Source organism: Hemibagrus wyckioides, linkage group LG28 (assembly GCF_019097595.1).
Source record: "Hemibagrus wyckioides isolate EC202008001 linkage group LG28, SWU_Hwy_1.0, whole genome shotgun sequence".
Classification (NCBI taxonomy): Eukaryota; Metazoa; Chordata; class Actinopteri; order Siluriformes; family Bagridae; genus Hemibagrus; species Hemibagrus wyckioides.
In genome coordinates, this window is record NC_080737.1 from 8,922,182 (window position 1) to 8,936,847 (window position 14,666).

Below are 14,666 nucleotides of genomic sequence, written 5' to 3' on the forward strand. Positions count from 1 at the left end.
TCGCTCAAATCCTTACACTTGTCCATTTTTCCTGCTTCTAACACATCAACTTTGAGGACAAAATGTTCACTTGCTGTCTAATATATCCCACCCACTAACAGGTGCCATGATGAGATCATCAGTGTTATTCACTTCACCTCTCAATGCTCATAATGTTATGCCAGATCGGCGTATATCCATAACGTCATTTATCCATATCGATAAACGACTTAAGAAGTTAGAAAAACCAATATCTTTTATTATATACTGTACTCTGTAACTATGCTTTAACACTACAGAATCCATAAGCAGCAGCCAGGAACACTAGTGGTAATGGATTAGAAGGCAAACACCATAGTCAGTGGATGAAATATTCTAATATTAATGTATTTTTTTTTCTGACCATTCAGGTGGAGAGAAAGAGACATATCGGGAATGACATAGTCACCATCGTATTCCAAGAAGGAGATGATGCCTCGCCATCTTTCAAGCCCTCCATGATCCGATCTCATTTCACACGTATCCCTTTACACAAAACAAATAATTTAGACAAATTGTAATGTCTCATTGTAGTAATTTAGAGCCGAAGAGTTAAATGTAATGCTTTTCTATGTTACTCCATGTATCCTTAACTCAGTTGCCAGATATTTTTGCCTTAGTTAGATACAATAGTCAGAATGACACCTATAGGTATGTTTCTGATTGAATCATGTCATCAGCGGTTTAATTGGTCAGTGGGATTTTTTGAAAAAGCAAAAACTCTTTCTCTGAGAACAACTAAAAAAATATGTATATATACATAGTATACAGTAAAAAAACATAACACATACTATATTCCATATTCACACACAGGCTAACAAATCACATTTAAATCTTATGCATCAAACAGAGCAACATCACACATGGCTTCCTCTTAACAAATACACAGTTACCAATCACTCTTTGTGTGAAATCATACATACTGTATGCACTTAAGAGGTGATCTTAGCCTAAGGTTTATCTGCACAGAACTTAATCAGAGAAAGAATCACTCACATGGTGTTGTGTATATTTAGTAAAATAATTCCTCATTTGCAGGTTGAAGATTTTCTCAGAAGAGAGTGTGCCGTTGTTCGGACCTCCTCTTCCCTCACCGCCAGTATTTACAGACCACCAGGAGTTCAGGGACTTTTTATTAGTCAAATGTTAGTCTGCTCTTTCTTTCATTTTAATGTTATTTTCACATATTTAAATACATGTGTGTATTTTGTGTGAATAACAATATGATTGGCTTGTATGGTAGAAATAACAACCTTCTTCATGTTTATAATAAAAGATTATATTATATAAAAAATTAGCACCAGAATATTTCAGTATAAGCATATGTAGTGCTTTTATTTAGGTGAAGGTTTCCTTTAATGCCCGTCTCATTATTTTTGGCTGTTTGTTCATCTGTCTAGTAATAAATGGAGAGAAAGCCACCCTTGAGACACCCACGTTTGCTCAGAAACGTCAGCGGACTCTTGACATGCTGATTAGATCCCTGTATCAAGACCTCATGCCAGACCTGCACAAGGTACGTGCACCAATTAGCAGCTAATTAAGATTCTTCCCTTTGTCTGCATCCAGTTCTTAAGGCACAACAGCTTCATTGTGTTGTTTATAGATCGTGCCTCCTTGTCTGCAAAAGCTCACTTTTCTCTCACCCTTCCTCCATCACCTTTCACTGCTTAATTATGTCTCCAATTAATTTTTCCTCTATTTAGGAATTTTTTTTAGCAGAAATTAGAAACTGGTTTAAAAGTATGTAGATTAATATATACAGATTAATATTATAGTCATATTGTTTTATCAGTTGCAACCCAAAGGACTAATTGTTTACCATCACAAACGCAGCTTTAGAGATAAATAGTAACTTAATTTTAAACTTTATCATTTTTTTCTCTGTTTCTATACTTCTGTAAAGCTACTTTGAGACAATGTCCATTGTTAATTTAAGATAATTGATATTAAGATATTTAATAATTTTAATTTTTAAAAATAAATTTAATTTTATTTAATTCAGATATTTAGATATTTTTTTGTGGTGATTTTGTGATGTGATGTTTTCATACATCTTTTATAATTATTACAGTTTTTATTTTTATTAAGTATATATTAAATGTTTCTTTTTCATATTATTATGGCTGATTCTAGTTGAAACATGTCAACAATTATATAAAGCTATAGTATTCCACCCCTGGGTTTTAGCCACTGCCTCTCAGGCCTTAGGTTTATGGATTTAACAAGTTATTACCCAGTGCCGGCTTCGATGCCTCCTGCATACTTTCTTCTGCCTTGTTCTGGATTTCTGCTTTTTTCCCCTGGGTCCTTCTCTAAGACCCGTGTTTGTGTGTGTGTTTGTGTTACTGGTCCTGTAGGTTCCCTTTTCTCCACAGAACATGTTAAACCGTCGTTCCTTCAGCGACGTGCTGCCTGAATCACCCAAGTCAGCCCGCAAGAAGGAAGAGGCACGCCAGGCTGAGTTTGTCCGGATAGGGCAGGTAATGTACGCATAGCACCAAGGACCTATAAGAATCACGGGGAATCTTTTTCATAAATGACTGAAAACTCAATAAAGAAACACAGAAAACAAAGTTAACAAAGTTAAACTGACATAGTAATCTATGTTCTTATGTGATTGTTTGCCTAGGCATTGAAATTGAAGACTATAGTCAGAGGAGATGCTCCTACTAGTCTAGTCAACACGGGTCTTTGCAGGAAAGAGGTGAGAGACAGGAGCTTGTAGAAACTGTATAAAAGTGTGAGTGCTGCTTTAACACTTATGCCCTGTTCATAATAGATGCTGTCATTGAGTGAAGGAACTTTGTTGTATTTAATCAGTAAAGCGTTTACTAAGGATGAATGAACAGCGTAAATACGCCACTCAAGCCCTGCACAAGTAACCACTGTGCTCCTGGATTAATGATCGTAATATTTTTCATCCCATATTTTGTGTTTTTACAGCTTTTATTTTTGGATATCCAGCAAATATTACCTGGGTGAATATTGTTAGATCCTTTAGACTGAAGGATCTAACCCTGAATGTTTTTTATAAGATCTTAAAATTAATATCTATTTTGCAGATTGCAAAATGTAGATTTTTTTGATAAGGTTACGTACATAATTGTGTTCAGTGAGTGAAGATACACTGGAATGTGTGTGTGCGCGTGTGTGTGTGTGTAATGGTATCAATGAAAACAATCTTTGCAGTGTTATTTTCTAATATAGTATTAATGCATTTCAGCACACGCTCAAAAAACCACATTAAGATCCGTTGCTGGCTTTATATCTGTTTTTACAGCCATGGGAGTCTCAGTCTTTCTGCAGTAGCTTTGCACATGAAATCGTCTGTGGCGATTCCTGGGGACAGTCGTTATTGGTAGCCACTGACTCAGCTGGGGTCATGCTGTTAGAGGGTAAGAAAATCTCATTATCAGTCACCATTGGTTCACATGCTGAAAATGTAACATAACACATTTTTGCATCCAGAAGAATGACCCGCAAATTACTAGCTGGCAAGGCTCGTGCAGAGACAGGGGGGTATTAATGCTTTATAATTTTAACTCTAAATACAGTATTACATAAACACGGCTGTAAATACAACAGACTGGAGTATAAATGAATCAAACAAGAACTGCTGTTCAGAGAACTTCAGTTGAGAGATGTAAATAATATGGCATTATAGTTTTTGAATAAGGATAAGAAATTCTGTTCAAATGTAGAATTTTGAAACCTGACAAGAGAATATATACAGTATATTGGCAAAAGTTTTGGGACACCCCTCCCAATCATTCAAATCCATGTCTTTATGGACCTTGCTTTGTGCACTTGGGTGCAGTCATGTTGGAACAGGAAGTGGTCATCCCCACACTGTTCCCACATACTTGGGAGCATGAAATTGTCCAAAATGTCTATATGCTGAAGAGTTCCTTTCTCTGGAACTAAGGGGCCAAGCCCACCCCCTGAAAAACAACATCTGAATTCAATGATTTGAAGGGGTGTCCCAAAACTTTTAGCAACATTGTGTATATCACACTTTACGGGCCCTGGTAGCTCAGTGGTAGGTTTCTCACCTACCATGTGGATGACCCCGGTTTCGATTGCCGGTCCCAAGCCCGGATAAAAAGGGAGGGTTGTGTCAGGAAGGGCATCTGGTGTAAAACCTGTGCCAAGTTTGTTGTTCGGACCAGTTGGTCCACTGTGGCGACCCCTCACATGTAGGGAGTAGCTGATAGATCAACAACAGCAAGTGTATATCAAATGTTGGGTGATGTACAGATCTCATTGTTTAATTTTTTATCTAAGTAAAATTTAATAGGTTAATAAGCTTTAAATACACTGAGGCATAAAGTAATATGGTTTAATCTTGTTTTTTTTTTTGTAGCCTCAGATCCCTTGCTTTCCACTGCAGGTAAGATATCATCAGTGCAGGTGAATTAAAAGCTAAATTTTTTTTTTTATTTTCTAAATAATTGTAATATATAACAGTTTATGTCAAACTCAGAAATACATTTTGCATATGAGAGAATACGGATGAAACAGGATCATTTCTAATACAGGATTATATGTTGTGAATTTTTTGGTGGGATATTTTCCTTATTGTTTTTAATAATATTTTTTTTTCCACTTTGCTAAGTGATAACTATTTGTTGTGCTGCTTTCCATGCCAACTCAGACTCTCCATCCCTGCCTCCGGTTCAAGTGATCGACAAGACTCTGTCCGTCAAACAGATGCATGTACTTGAACCTCAGGATCTCCTCATTATGAGAGCTGATAAAGGTGTGTGTGTGTGTGTCTGTTGAAAGAGGATTTAAAACCCACAAAACACATGAACTTTAGTAATGATTACTTATGCATAGTAATGTGTACACTTTGCAAGAATCTAACCATTTAGGCAAAGTGTTACATTTAATACCACAGGATGAAAACACTAGAGAAATAAAACTTTGCAAGAATAAGGTACTGTGATATTTAGTGAGCTTGTACTTGTGCCTTGTGTTGTACTTGTAGCAGGCTTCAGCAGGATAGAGAAACATGCTCATTAGAATAGATCTGATGACTGAAATCAGCGGGCTTCTCTGTTATTTATTTTTATTTTTTTTGTATAACAGATTTGAATAAATAAAGAAAAGTAATACAGAGCACAGAAAGCAAATAATACCTGTGGAAACAGCACAAGGCAACCATACACACACACACACTCACACATACACACACACTCACACATACACACACACACGCACGCACACAGTCTTACGGTTTACTATATTATCTAAATTCAAAGTTTATTAAAGAGACATGAGTAGAGGTACTGTTTAGTAGTGGTTCTAGTAAAACCTCCAAATTCTGGCAACTGTTGACAGAAACAACTATTTCAATAGACATGAAAGAGAAATCTTAGGAAGACAAAAAGACATATTTTTCACAAGTTATATAGTGTTTACTTAAGAATCCAGCATGTATAGAAAGGGCTTAAATAAGTGTGAATAAGTGCCGGATTGTGGTACGTGTTTCTGCATGTTAAGTATTAAATGATAATCAACAGACCTGCTCTACAAATTGAAGAAAATCAATTCAGCTTTCTGTAATGAGGAACTGCTGTGCCTTGATTTATTGCCTGGCTGTGTTGGACTCAAAACATGACAGCAGTGTGTCTTCTACAATCAACATCGAATTGACATAAAAACAGCATGTTGCGAAACTGATGCACTATAAAACGTTATAACCTGCCTTCTCATTTCAATGAGCCACATGTGTTGTCACATGTGTTTTCGCTTGTTTTGTTTTTCAGGGAAAGACGCCCGTCTCTACGTGTACAAACTGAGCGCTCTCAAACGAGGGATAGAGGAGCGGCAACTTGTGCGCACCAAATGTGACAGCAGAGAGAACAAACTGGAAAAAACAAAGGGTATAAGAGGCTCGATCTGTACAAACTATTGTCTAAAATCTATGAATCATGTTCTTAGTGGTAAAAATTCTGTGACTTCTCATCACAAATAGCATCAGAGGCACCCAGAATACTACAGTTCAAGCTAGTTCATTTCAAATGACCAAACAATGCAATTAATTCTAAAATATCAACATTTTCTTCTTGGCTTGTGTTGGTTCTGTTGCTTTAGGCTGCCATTTGTATTCCATAAACACACACCATGGAGTGGAGCTACGCATCGTGGCGGCGATTAGGAACAAGCTCCTCCTTATAACAAGGAAACACCCTCGTCTCGACTGCCTCAGCTGCGTCAGCACAAGCATTGGGTCGAGTGAGTCCCCAGTTGAGGAGTTCCAGTACATTCGGGTAGGAGAGGATGAAAATGCACTGTATACTATTCAAAGTTGCTTAAATTATATATCATGCAATGTTTCAGCCTTTGGCATCTCTAGTTACTGTGGTTCTGTGACCAATAGATAACCACAAGCAGAGGTAAAAATGACCTTCCAAAAAAGTCAGCAACATAAGGCCCATTATTTCAACTAAATACCACCTCCATACAGTCATCTTTCCCTGGAAGCCTTTTGAGCTTTGGCCAGGTTGGTGCTTGCTCTGAAACACAAGGAAGCCTTCTGATTGAGTTATAAAATTGAATGATATTATGCTGGCCAGGAATCCTGGGTCCATTCATGACGCAAGCTTCCAGATTCAGCTTCCAGATGATTCAAACACTGACTGCATTGCATCTCATGAATGAACAAGGGGGTCTTGTATGTGTTGAGGGATCCAGGCCTATACCTGTGTTTTAGTGGAAGTCCAGCTAGTTTTAACTGAGACCAGTGTATGCCAATGGAGAACCATTCAGCTTGCGCAGTATGCTGCCACAGGCCTGGAAGGGAAATTCAATTATGGCCCCAGTGTTGCATGTTAGTGGACTTCAGCTAACACAGCAGGCTCACTAGTGAAAGAGCGTGGTATGGCGAGGCAAAACCCTTCAATCCTAGTGACGCACTAGACAGTGGGAGATTTTAGTAGATGGCAAAGAGGAAAAAGGACTAAAACAGAACTAAGAACTAAATTTCTAGGCAGTAACAAGTAACTATTATCTGTGATCATCTTCTAGCACACGACTCAGATAGAAAGATCCTACATTTGTTTTGTATTGTAGTCTAGACTGCTTTCATGAAAGCAAACACTGACGTCTGTTAGCAAGTCTTCATGTTTGGCAAAGCTGAACAAAATATGACACGCTGTGCAGGAATTGTAGGAAATCATTGTTTGTGTTCCCTGTCTGTGTGTCACACAGGAGATCTGCTTGTGTGATTCTCCAGTTGTCATGGCGCTGATCGATGGGCCAACAGGAGAGAATGATCACATGATCTGCGTAGCATACAAACACCAGTTTGACCTGATCAATGAGAGCACAGGGGATGCCTACAGACTGCACCATGTGGACTCCAACCGGGTCTGAAACACACACTTTTAGACATGTGTACATATGTGCAGCGTGTTAAATGGCACACAGCTGATTGTTGATGTGTGTGTTTGCAGGTAAATTTTGTGGCGGCTATAGACGTGTATGAAGATGGAGAGGCTGGATTACTGCTCTGCTATAACAGTCAGTGTTTGTAACAATCCAAGTTCACTGCCAAGTTTATCGCAATAACAAAAACACATTTGCTACTAACTACTACTACTACTACTAATAATAATAATAATGCAGTAATCTACATATAAGATTATATCAGTAATATCTGGCTTCATATCTGACTTTAAAAAATGTACTTGCTAAAAAAAACTAGTGATGATAATATGTAAGGGGTAGGGGTAGGATACATTAGTCAGCAGGTGAACAGTCAATTCTCAAAGCTGATTTGTTCAAAGCAGGAAAAATGGGTAAACACTGTGATCTGAGCCACTTTGACAAGGGTCAAAGTGTTATGGCTAGGCAACTGGGTCAAAGCATCTCCAACACAGAAGGTCTTGTGGGGTGTTTCTGGTATGCAGAGGTTAGTACCTACCAAAAGTGGTTCAAGAAATGATAACGGTGAACCAGCAACAGAGTTGTGGGCACCTAAGGCTTACTGATGAGCATGGCTTAGGAGCGATCACACAAAAGAGCTACTACAGTAAAGATTGCTGAAAAAGTTATGGCTATGATAGAAAGGCATCAGAAGACACAGTATATCACAGTTTGCTGTGTAAGATGCTGTATAGGTACAGATCGGTCACAGTGCCTGTGCAGAACCCTGTCTGCTGCTGAGAGCACCTGCAGTGTGAACATAAGAAATGAAGCAGTAGAAAGAGGTGGACTGGCCATGTTTTATTTTACATCATGTGGATGGCTGGTTGTGTGTGAATCACTTACCTGGGGAAGCGATGGCTCTAGGATGAACTATGGTAAGAAGGCAAGTCGGCAGGGAAACTGTGATGCTCCAGGCAATGTTCGGCTGGGAAACCTCAGGTCCTGGCGTTTATGTGAGTCTTAATTTGACACATACCGCTTACCTAAATGTTTCTGCAGACCTAATTCACCACTTCATGGTGTTTTGCCTGGGAACCTACGCAATATTAGGCAGGTAGTGTGTTAATGTTATGGCTGATCAGTGTATATGTTACAATTTATCTTTATTTGAGTACTTGCCATCTTCTTGTTCATATATCATTGTACTAGTTTTTTAAATTGTTTCCTGCTTTTATGTTTCATTGTATGGGAAAGTAACCTGCTATTGTTGAAATGTGGAGGTCTAGAGATTATTCGACAAGAAAAATCTGGCAAACTCTGAAGTGTTGGGGAGCCCATGAAATTGACTTAAGAAAGTATTCAGCTTTAAAGTTGCAAATTTCATGTTGTAGATTTATTTTAAAAGGGAATTATTTTTGTCGTTAATCTGCATACATTAACTCATAATGGCCAGTGAATATTTTTAGCCAAATTTGTTAAAAATCAAAAACTGAAACTTATCAAAAAGTCTCTCCAGGTGTCAAACATCTGAATTTGAGCAGTTTATGTCATTTTTCTTGGCAGAACCTCTCAAGTACAATCAGATTGGATTGTGCTCTGGCTGAGCCACATGAGGACATTCAGAGACTTATGCCAAAGCCACACTAGCATTGATTTGGCTCTAAGCTTTGGGTAGTTGTCATGGTGAAAGGTGAACCTTTGCCCCAGTCTGAGGTTATGTGCTTGGTCACCTCTCTGTCCAATGCCCTTCTAGCACGGTTATGTTAGGGCATACGTTTAACTCTAAGATGCCTTTTGGTGATTCCAAACATCTTCTAACACGTGATATACTGACTGTGCTCCTGGGAACATTCAAAACTTCAGAAATGGTTTAATGTCTAAACACAGTATGATTCTAGAGGTCTTTGAGGTTTGCTTGGACTTCATGGTTCGCTTTTTGGTCTGGCATGCACTGTTAGTTGTAGGAGCATATACCCACAGACAGCTGTGTTTCTAAATCATGTCCAGTCACTTTAATGTGCCACAAATCGACTCCATTCAAACACTCCAGACATCACAAAATAATCAAAGCAGACAGGATGCTCAGTTTGAAGTGCCATAGCCAAGGGCCTGAATATGTATCCAAAATGTCAGTAAAAAGATGTGGTAAGAGATGTCAGTTTTTGATATTTAATAAATTTGCAAAACAACTGTAAAAATGTTAATTTTTTGTTGAGGATTATTGTTCAAAATAATGGCCATAAATCTGAAATTAAATCTAAACACAAAAAAGAAATCTCACAAATTCTTGAATAAATATTCGCAAAACATATGGACTTAAGGTAACAACTCTGAATACAGCTTAAAAGATAAGCTAAGCTAAGACAAGATAAACCTTTATTCGTCCCACATTGGGGAAATTTCCATGTTAGAGCAGCAAGAAAAAAAGAAAAATCTGCAAATATGAAGCAGAGATGAAGAAATCTATATAAATACAGGGTTTTTGAATAATAACTATAAGTAATAAATAATCGAATGAATGATTCCCTTTACAATACCTGCTAATTATTCACTTGTAGATCTCTGCGCCTATAAGAAGGTGTGTCCATTTAATGGGGCCACACCTATGATTCAGCCCAACTCTTCCGACTTTCACTTCAGCTGGAATCAAATGCCAAATGGTATTGGTAAGAGACCGGATTTTATTATAATTTTACCATTTTATTAGGTTAAACTTGAGCAATCTTTTTTAGTTAGTTTTTTGGCTTTTTTTATACTTTCAGAGACTATCAGAGATTATGCATTTGTTATCAAAATGATTTAATGATCTCTTTATCATGTCACTTCCTGTGTTACAGTGTGTGCATTCCCCTACATTCTGGCCTTCACCACTGACTCCATAGAGATCCGACTGGTGGTCAATGGAAACTTGGTTTACACTGCTGTAGTCCCAGAACTTCAACTGATTGCATCTAGGGTGAGTGGAATAGTAATAGACTGCATGTGACTCAGAACCTGTAGTCTAATTAAAAATAGACTAAATAAATAAAGAAAGGCCTTACACAAAAACCCGTCACCCATAACTCTCTTAAAACAGTATGATCAACAATTCAAGAACAAACAAATCCCTGTATCTGATTTGCAAAGCAATCAGAACCCTTCAAACAGTGCTAATGCACCACATATATATATCTTAGCTTGTGAAAATCCAGTTCATCTAGTACAGTGACCCACGGCCCACATAAGGCCTGTTGGGATGTTCAGTCCGACCCGCTGCATATTTACAAAATTATAAAGATTGCATTCATTTCTCCTTTTTCCTGCATTTCAGTTGATTCCACTAGATGGCGCACTCTAAACATTACCTATCACTACCTACTCTATCTTCTCTACACAGATATTAATGCTTACCGCTTGCTATTACATTGAGACTTACTTTAAAAGGAATGGACCAAAGAACAGCAAAGGCGATGGAGTGTGTCGAGCTTTTAATAAGCAGTGAACAGCTAAATATTTTTTCACCGAAGTCCAATCAAAGGCCGTATGTCTTATTTGCCAAGAGACCATTGCGATCTTCAAAAAATACAGTATCAGCCGCCACTTTTCTACCAAGCATGCTAACTACGCTAGCAACCAGTCAATGCAAGAAAGTTTTCACGTGTAATTTATATTACATTATATCTTATATTATTAATATAAATAAATAAATAAAAAATATATTACTCATATAATACATAATTACAAAACAATAGTGTTATTATTTATTATTAATGCTATAATAAATATTATATTATTAATATAAATATATATTAAAAATATATATTATATAATTATATTTATATCCGCTACTGGCATGGCCCAGTATGGCCCTTGAGCCAAAAACTTATCTAGTATTTATAATGTTAAAATAAACCAAATATAAGATTAAACTAAGTAAATGACTAAAAATAGAAATGAGTAAAAATGTCTCAAAAATGTTTAATACTTTATATTTAATTGTAATCTTATAATACACAAATAGTAGTTAAAATTTTACTATATTTATTTTCACTTGTCATTTTTTGCAGTATGATGACAGTATCAATAGATTATGGTTTATTAATAGGTTATAATGTTTGTTTTGCATCAGATTAGCTAAAATAATTGGTGTACAGAGAGAGACGATGATCAATAGCAAATGTCAATATTCTCATATGCTGCTCTATTCATGACTTTTTCTTTTCTTTTTTTGTTTTTCTCCTCTAGTCTGACATTTACTTCATATCATCAGCTCCGGTAAACTCTGCCTCCAACTGTAGCTCCAGAGACACCAGTTCCCAGAGTTCTCCTCAAACTCCAACAGGCTATGAGATGCCCATTTTCCCCTCACCTCTCGGAGATGGTATGTCTCGCTTCATTCATCTTTTACTGTCAGCAAAACCATGGGAATATTATGATATCTGAATTTTGATGTTTGTGTGTTCGTCATTAATGTTTTCACATATTAGACTGTATGTTCTTCTCTTCCCTGTGTGCCAATTTCTGCACTGTGCTGATGAGTGTATGCTTGTGTGTGTGTGTTAATGAGTGTGTCTTATGTGTGTCTATTCTCAGTTTTTATAATGTGTGTGAGTTGGGTTGGTGTAATGCTTTTTTCCGTCCCCTGGTCCAGATTGTATTCGGATCCCCTACGGCACCAAGCTTTCCCTCTACATGTCTAAAGATTCTGAAGGTACAGAAGGGATTACTGCGTTACCCAGAATGCCTCACTAACACAGACACACACACACTTTGTTAGAAGTGTGTCATGGTCCTGCTTTTATTATTCACAGACACATGCTGACTGGGCTTTGAGTAGCACCTTAGTAAGCACAAAGTGTCTAACTCTTCCTTCAGAGAGAGAGAGGGCGAGAGAGAGATAGTGAAAGTCTTTCTCTCTCTCTCTCTCTCTCTCTCCCCCTCTCTCTCTCTCTCTGTCCCCAAAGTAATTCAGTCCAAACAAACAGATTAGAGAGGCATTGAGGGACTGTTTTAACACCCACATCCTGGTACTTTTATCAATCACCTGCACCTGACATCTCTGCATCATGGGACAAACTCTATCCTTTAACACAACTGCTTCATTAACATTTCTTCATACAGAATTTATTTAACATTATTGGGCATTAATATGTATATGTATATGGTCCATGCTGCAGAAACACAAGAGGAGTATGTTGTATATATACGTATATTGTATATTGAGTACAACATATGTTTTCGCCTTGGGTTTGGGTCAATACATGACTGATTAAAATGTTGAATTCCAAAAAAAAAAAAAAAAAAAAAAAAAACTCAAGCTACTTTCAGTATTGACCATGCCCTAGAAAAATTTCTTTGTATTGACCCCGTCCTGATATATTTAGTGTTTTTTTTAGACGTCCTTATTTTTCATCTTAGGAGGGATTCTTCTTCTCCTGTGCATGTGTTAAAAGAGTGGCAGTATTACCACATGGCCTTGGTATTGTCAGGTTCTGTATGGCATATTGGTCAAAAATGCAGTATTGGTCTAGCCTTCAAAATCAGATATAAACTATCAAAATCAAAATCTGTTTCATAGTTTTATGCCACAAAAGAATAGTAGACAGAAGATGTTTTGAAGGCACTTGGGACAAAGCAAAACTTTTAAATATACTGAAATGCGCCAAAGGTCCTGAATGCTTGTAGGACAAAAACATAGAACAGAGATGTTAGAAACTTTGATGGCCAATATGTATCATTCAGAACCTACAGTCAACTCCAGAATTAGGCTGTGAAAAAGGTTGTGACAGATGTCATCCTGGTTTGGCAAGATGAGAGGAATGCATGAATACATACGTGAAAATAGGAAATAATCCTAAAGTGGATGAAGGAAGTAGACTAGTACTCAGGAGATAGTGACCTCTGCTGGTCGTACTTACTTACTGTGACAGTGTGTGAACATTTAGCTCATTTCAGGTGTGTATTCTCTAACTGTCCTCAGGTTGATGGATGACTAAGGGAATTTTGCCTTTGTTTCGCCTTGTTGTGAAATCAAACAGGAAATCATGCATGACTGCTCAGTTTATGAATTCTGGGGCTGACTGTATAAGTCTAAGGTCATGATCTGTTTCTGACCTATTTTTTTTCTCTTTAGGAAAAACCAAGCCATTTTTATAAGTGTGACTTGGTTTGTGTAATGTATGCCTAAACACACGTACCTTTGCATGCGTATATTTCTTATATATATTTATTTGTATGTGCGTTTTAGTGATGTGTCACTGTACTGTATGATAACACTGTTATGGCACAAGCAATTCATTTTCAGTGAATGTGGTAGAGATTGTTTATCATTTCGTTCTTTCTCTTTTGGTGAAGTTCATTCTCTTGTTTGACTGAATAGCTTTATAGTGGATGTTATTTGACTTTCCCAGAAAAGACTTGTCTAGTAGTGACCTCTAGTGGTAATAAAGTGTCATGCTATTCTGACGAACAAGAAATCGTCATAAAATGGTATTGTGGCTAGGTTGGACAAAATGGGAATTATAGTGTTTAAATGGTGAAGAGGTAGACTGTAATCTTTACTGTAAACATAACAAAGTAAAAAAAAAAGGAACTCGATAAAAGCTTCTCAAAACAGGAAACCAGTCTGACTTAGTAATGGTTTCGAGGGAATGAAGAGAATGTCTGTCTACTTTTTGCAGCTTTTTGTAGTAACTTTTGCTGAAGTACCAGTGAAGAGAGAGTTGCAAGATCTAATGTCTTTTGCTCTGTTCTTATCCCAGGCGAAGCTCCCTCCAAACACATCTATAAGATCCCACTCTGTAACCTAGTGGGGCGAAGCATCGAGAGGCCACTCAAATCTCCATTAGTCAGTAAGATGCTTATGGGTGCAGCACCTGGAGTGATAGGCCCCACCACCGTGATCTCCACCACACCCTCTCTCTCACTGTCTCGCATGGAGATCAAAGAGATCGCCAGCCGAACAAGGAAAGAACTGCTGGGTGAGATCTCTGTGTGGATGTATGAATATGCATGTGTGTGTGTCTCGGTCTAACAGTCAGGATTATTACCAGACAACAGTTTAAGCTTTTCTCTGGTGGAATGATAAAGCAATCAAAGGCTTGTGTTAGAGGAATGCAGCGCAGTACATGCTGCATGTGGTTCTGTGCAGTCATTTTCTCCATCCTTGGTTCAGGTTTAGCTGAAGAACCCAGCAGCAAGTCAGACAGCGGCTCCACGAAACAGAGGAAGACAAGCAGGAAAACAAAGGAGGAAGAGAAGAGGAGACCAGCAGGGATCGCCAGCACTGAGCA

At 37.7% G+C, this 14,666-nt stretch overlaps 1 protein-coding gene across 5 annotated transcripts in view; it reads left to right on the forward strand.

Annotated features, from left to right (window-relative positions):
• garnl3 (GTPase activating Rap/RanGAP domain like 3) overlaps positions 1-14,666 on the forward strand; it is an 89,004-nt gene that overhangs the window by 69,577 nt on the left and 4,761 nt on the right. For 2 of the 5 annotated variants that reach the window (XM_058383902.1, XM_058383904.1), the window contains exons 12-30: positions 390-498; positions 624-669; positions 1,057-1,163; positions 1,419-1,534; positions 2,379-2,501; positions 2,651-2,725; positions 3,302-3,416; positions 4,385-4,411; positions 4,676-4,780; positions 5,793-5,909; positions 6,121-6,296; positions 7,237-7,395; positions 7,482-7,548; positions 9,954-10,061; positions 10,233-10,351; positions 11,620-11,755; positions 12,026-12,085; positions 14,136-14,354; positions 14,549-14,666. In XM_058383902.1, the coding sequence (XP_058239885.1) occupies positions 390-498; positions 624-669; positions 1,057-1,163; positions 1,419-1,534; positions 2,379-2,501; positions 2,651-2,725; positions 3,302-3,416; positions 4,385-4,411; positions 4,676-4,780; positions 5,793-5,909; positions 6,121-6,296; positions 7,237-7,395; positions 7,482-7,548; positions 9,954-10,061; positions 10,233-10,351; positions 11,620-11,755; positions 12,026-12,085; positions 14,136-14,354; positions 14,549-14,666 (2,102 nt within the window). The remainder of the gene's footprint in view (positions 1-389; positions 499-623; positions 670-1,056; positions 1,164-1,418; positions 1,535-2,378; positions 2,502-2,650; positions 2,726-3,301; positions 3,417-4,384; positions 4,412-4,675; positions 4,781-5,792; positions 5,910-6,120; positions 6,297-7,236; positions 7,396-7,481; positions 7,549-9,953; positions 10,062-10,232; positions 10,352-11,619; positions 11,756-12,025; positions 12,086-14,135; positions 14,355-14,548) is intronic. The other 3 variants (XM_058383903.1, XM_058383905.1, XM_058383906.1) reach the window with 3 other exon arrangements.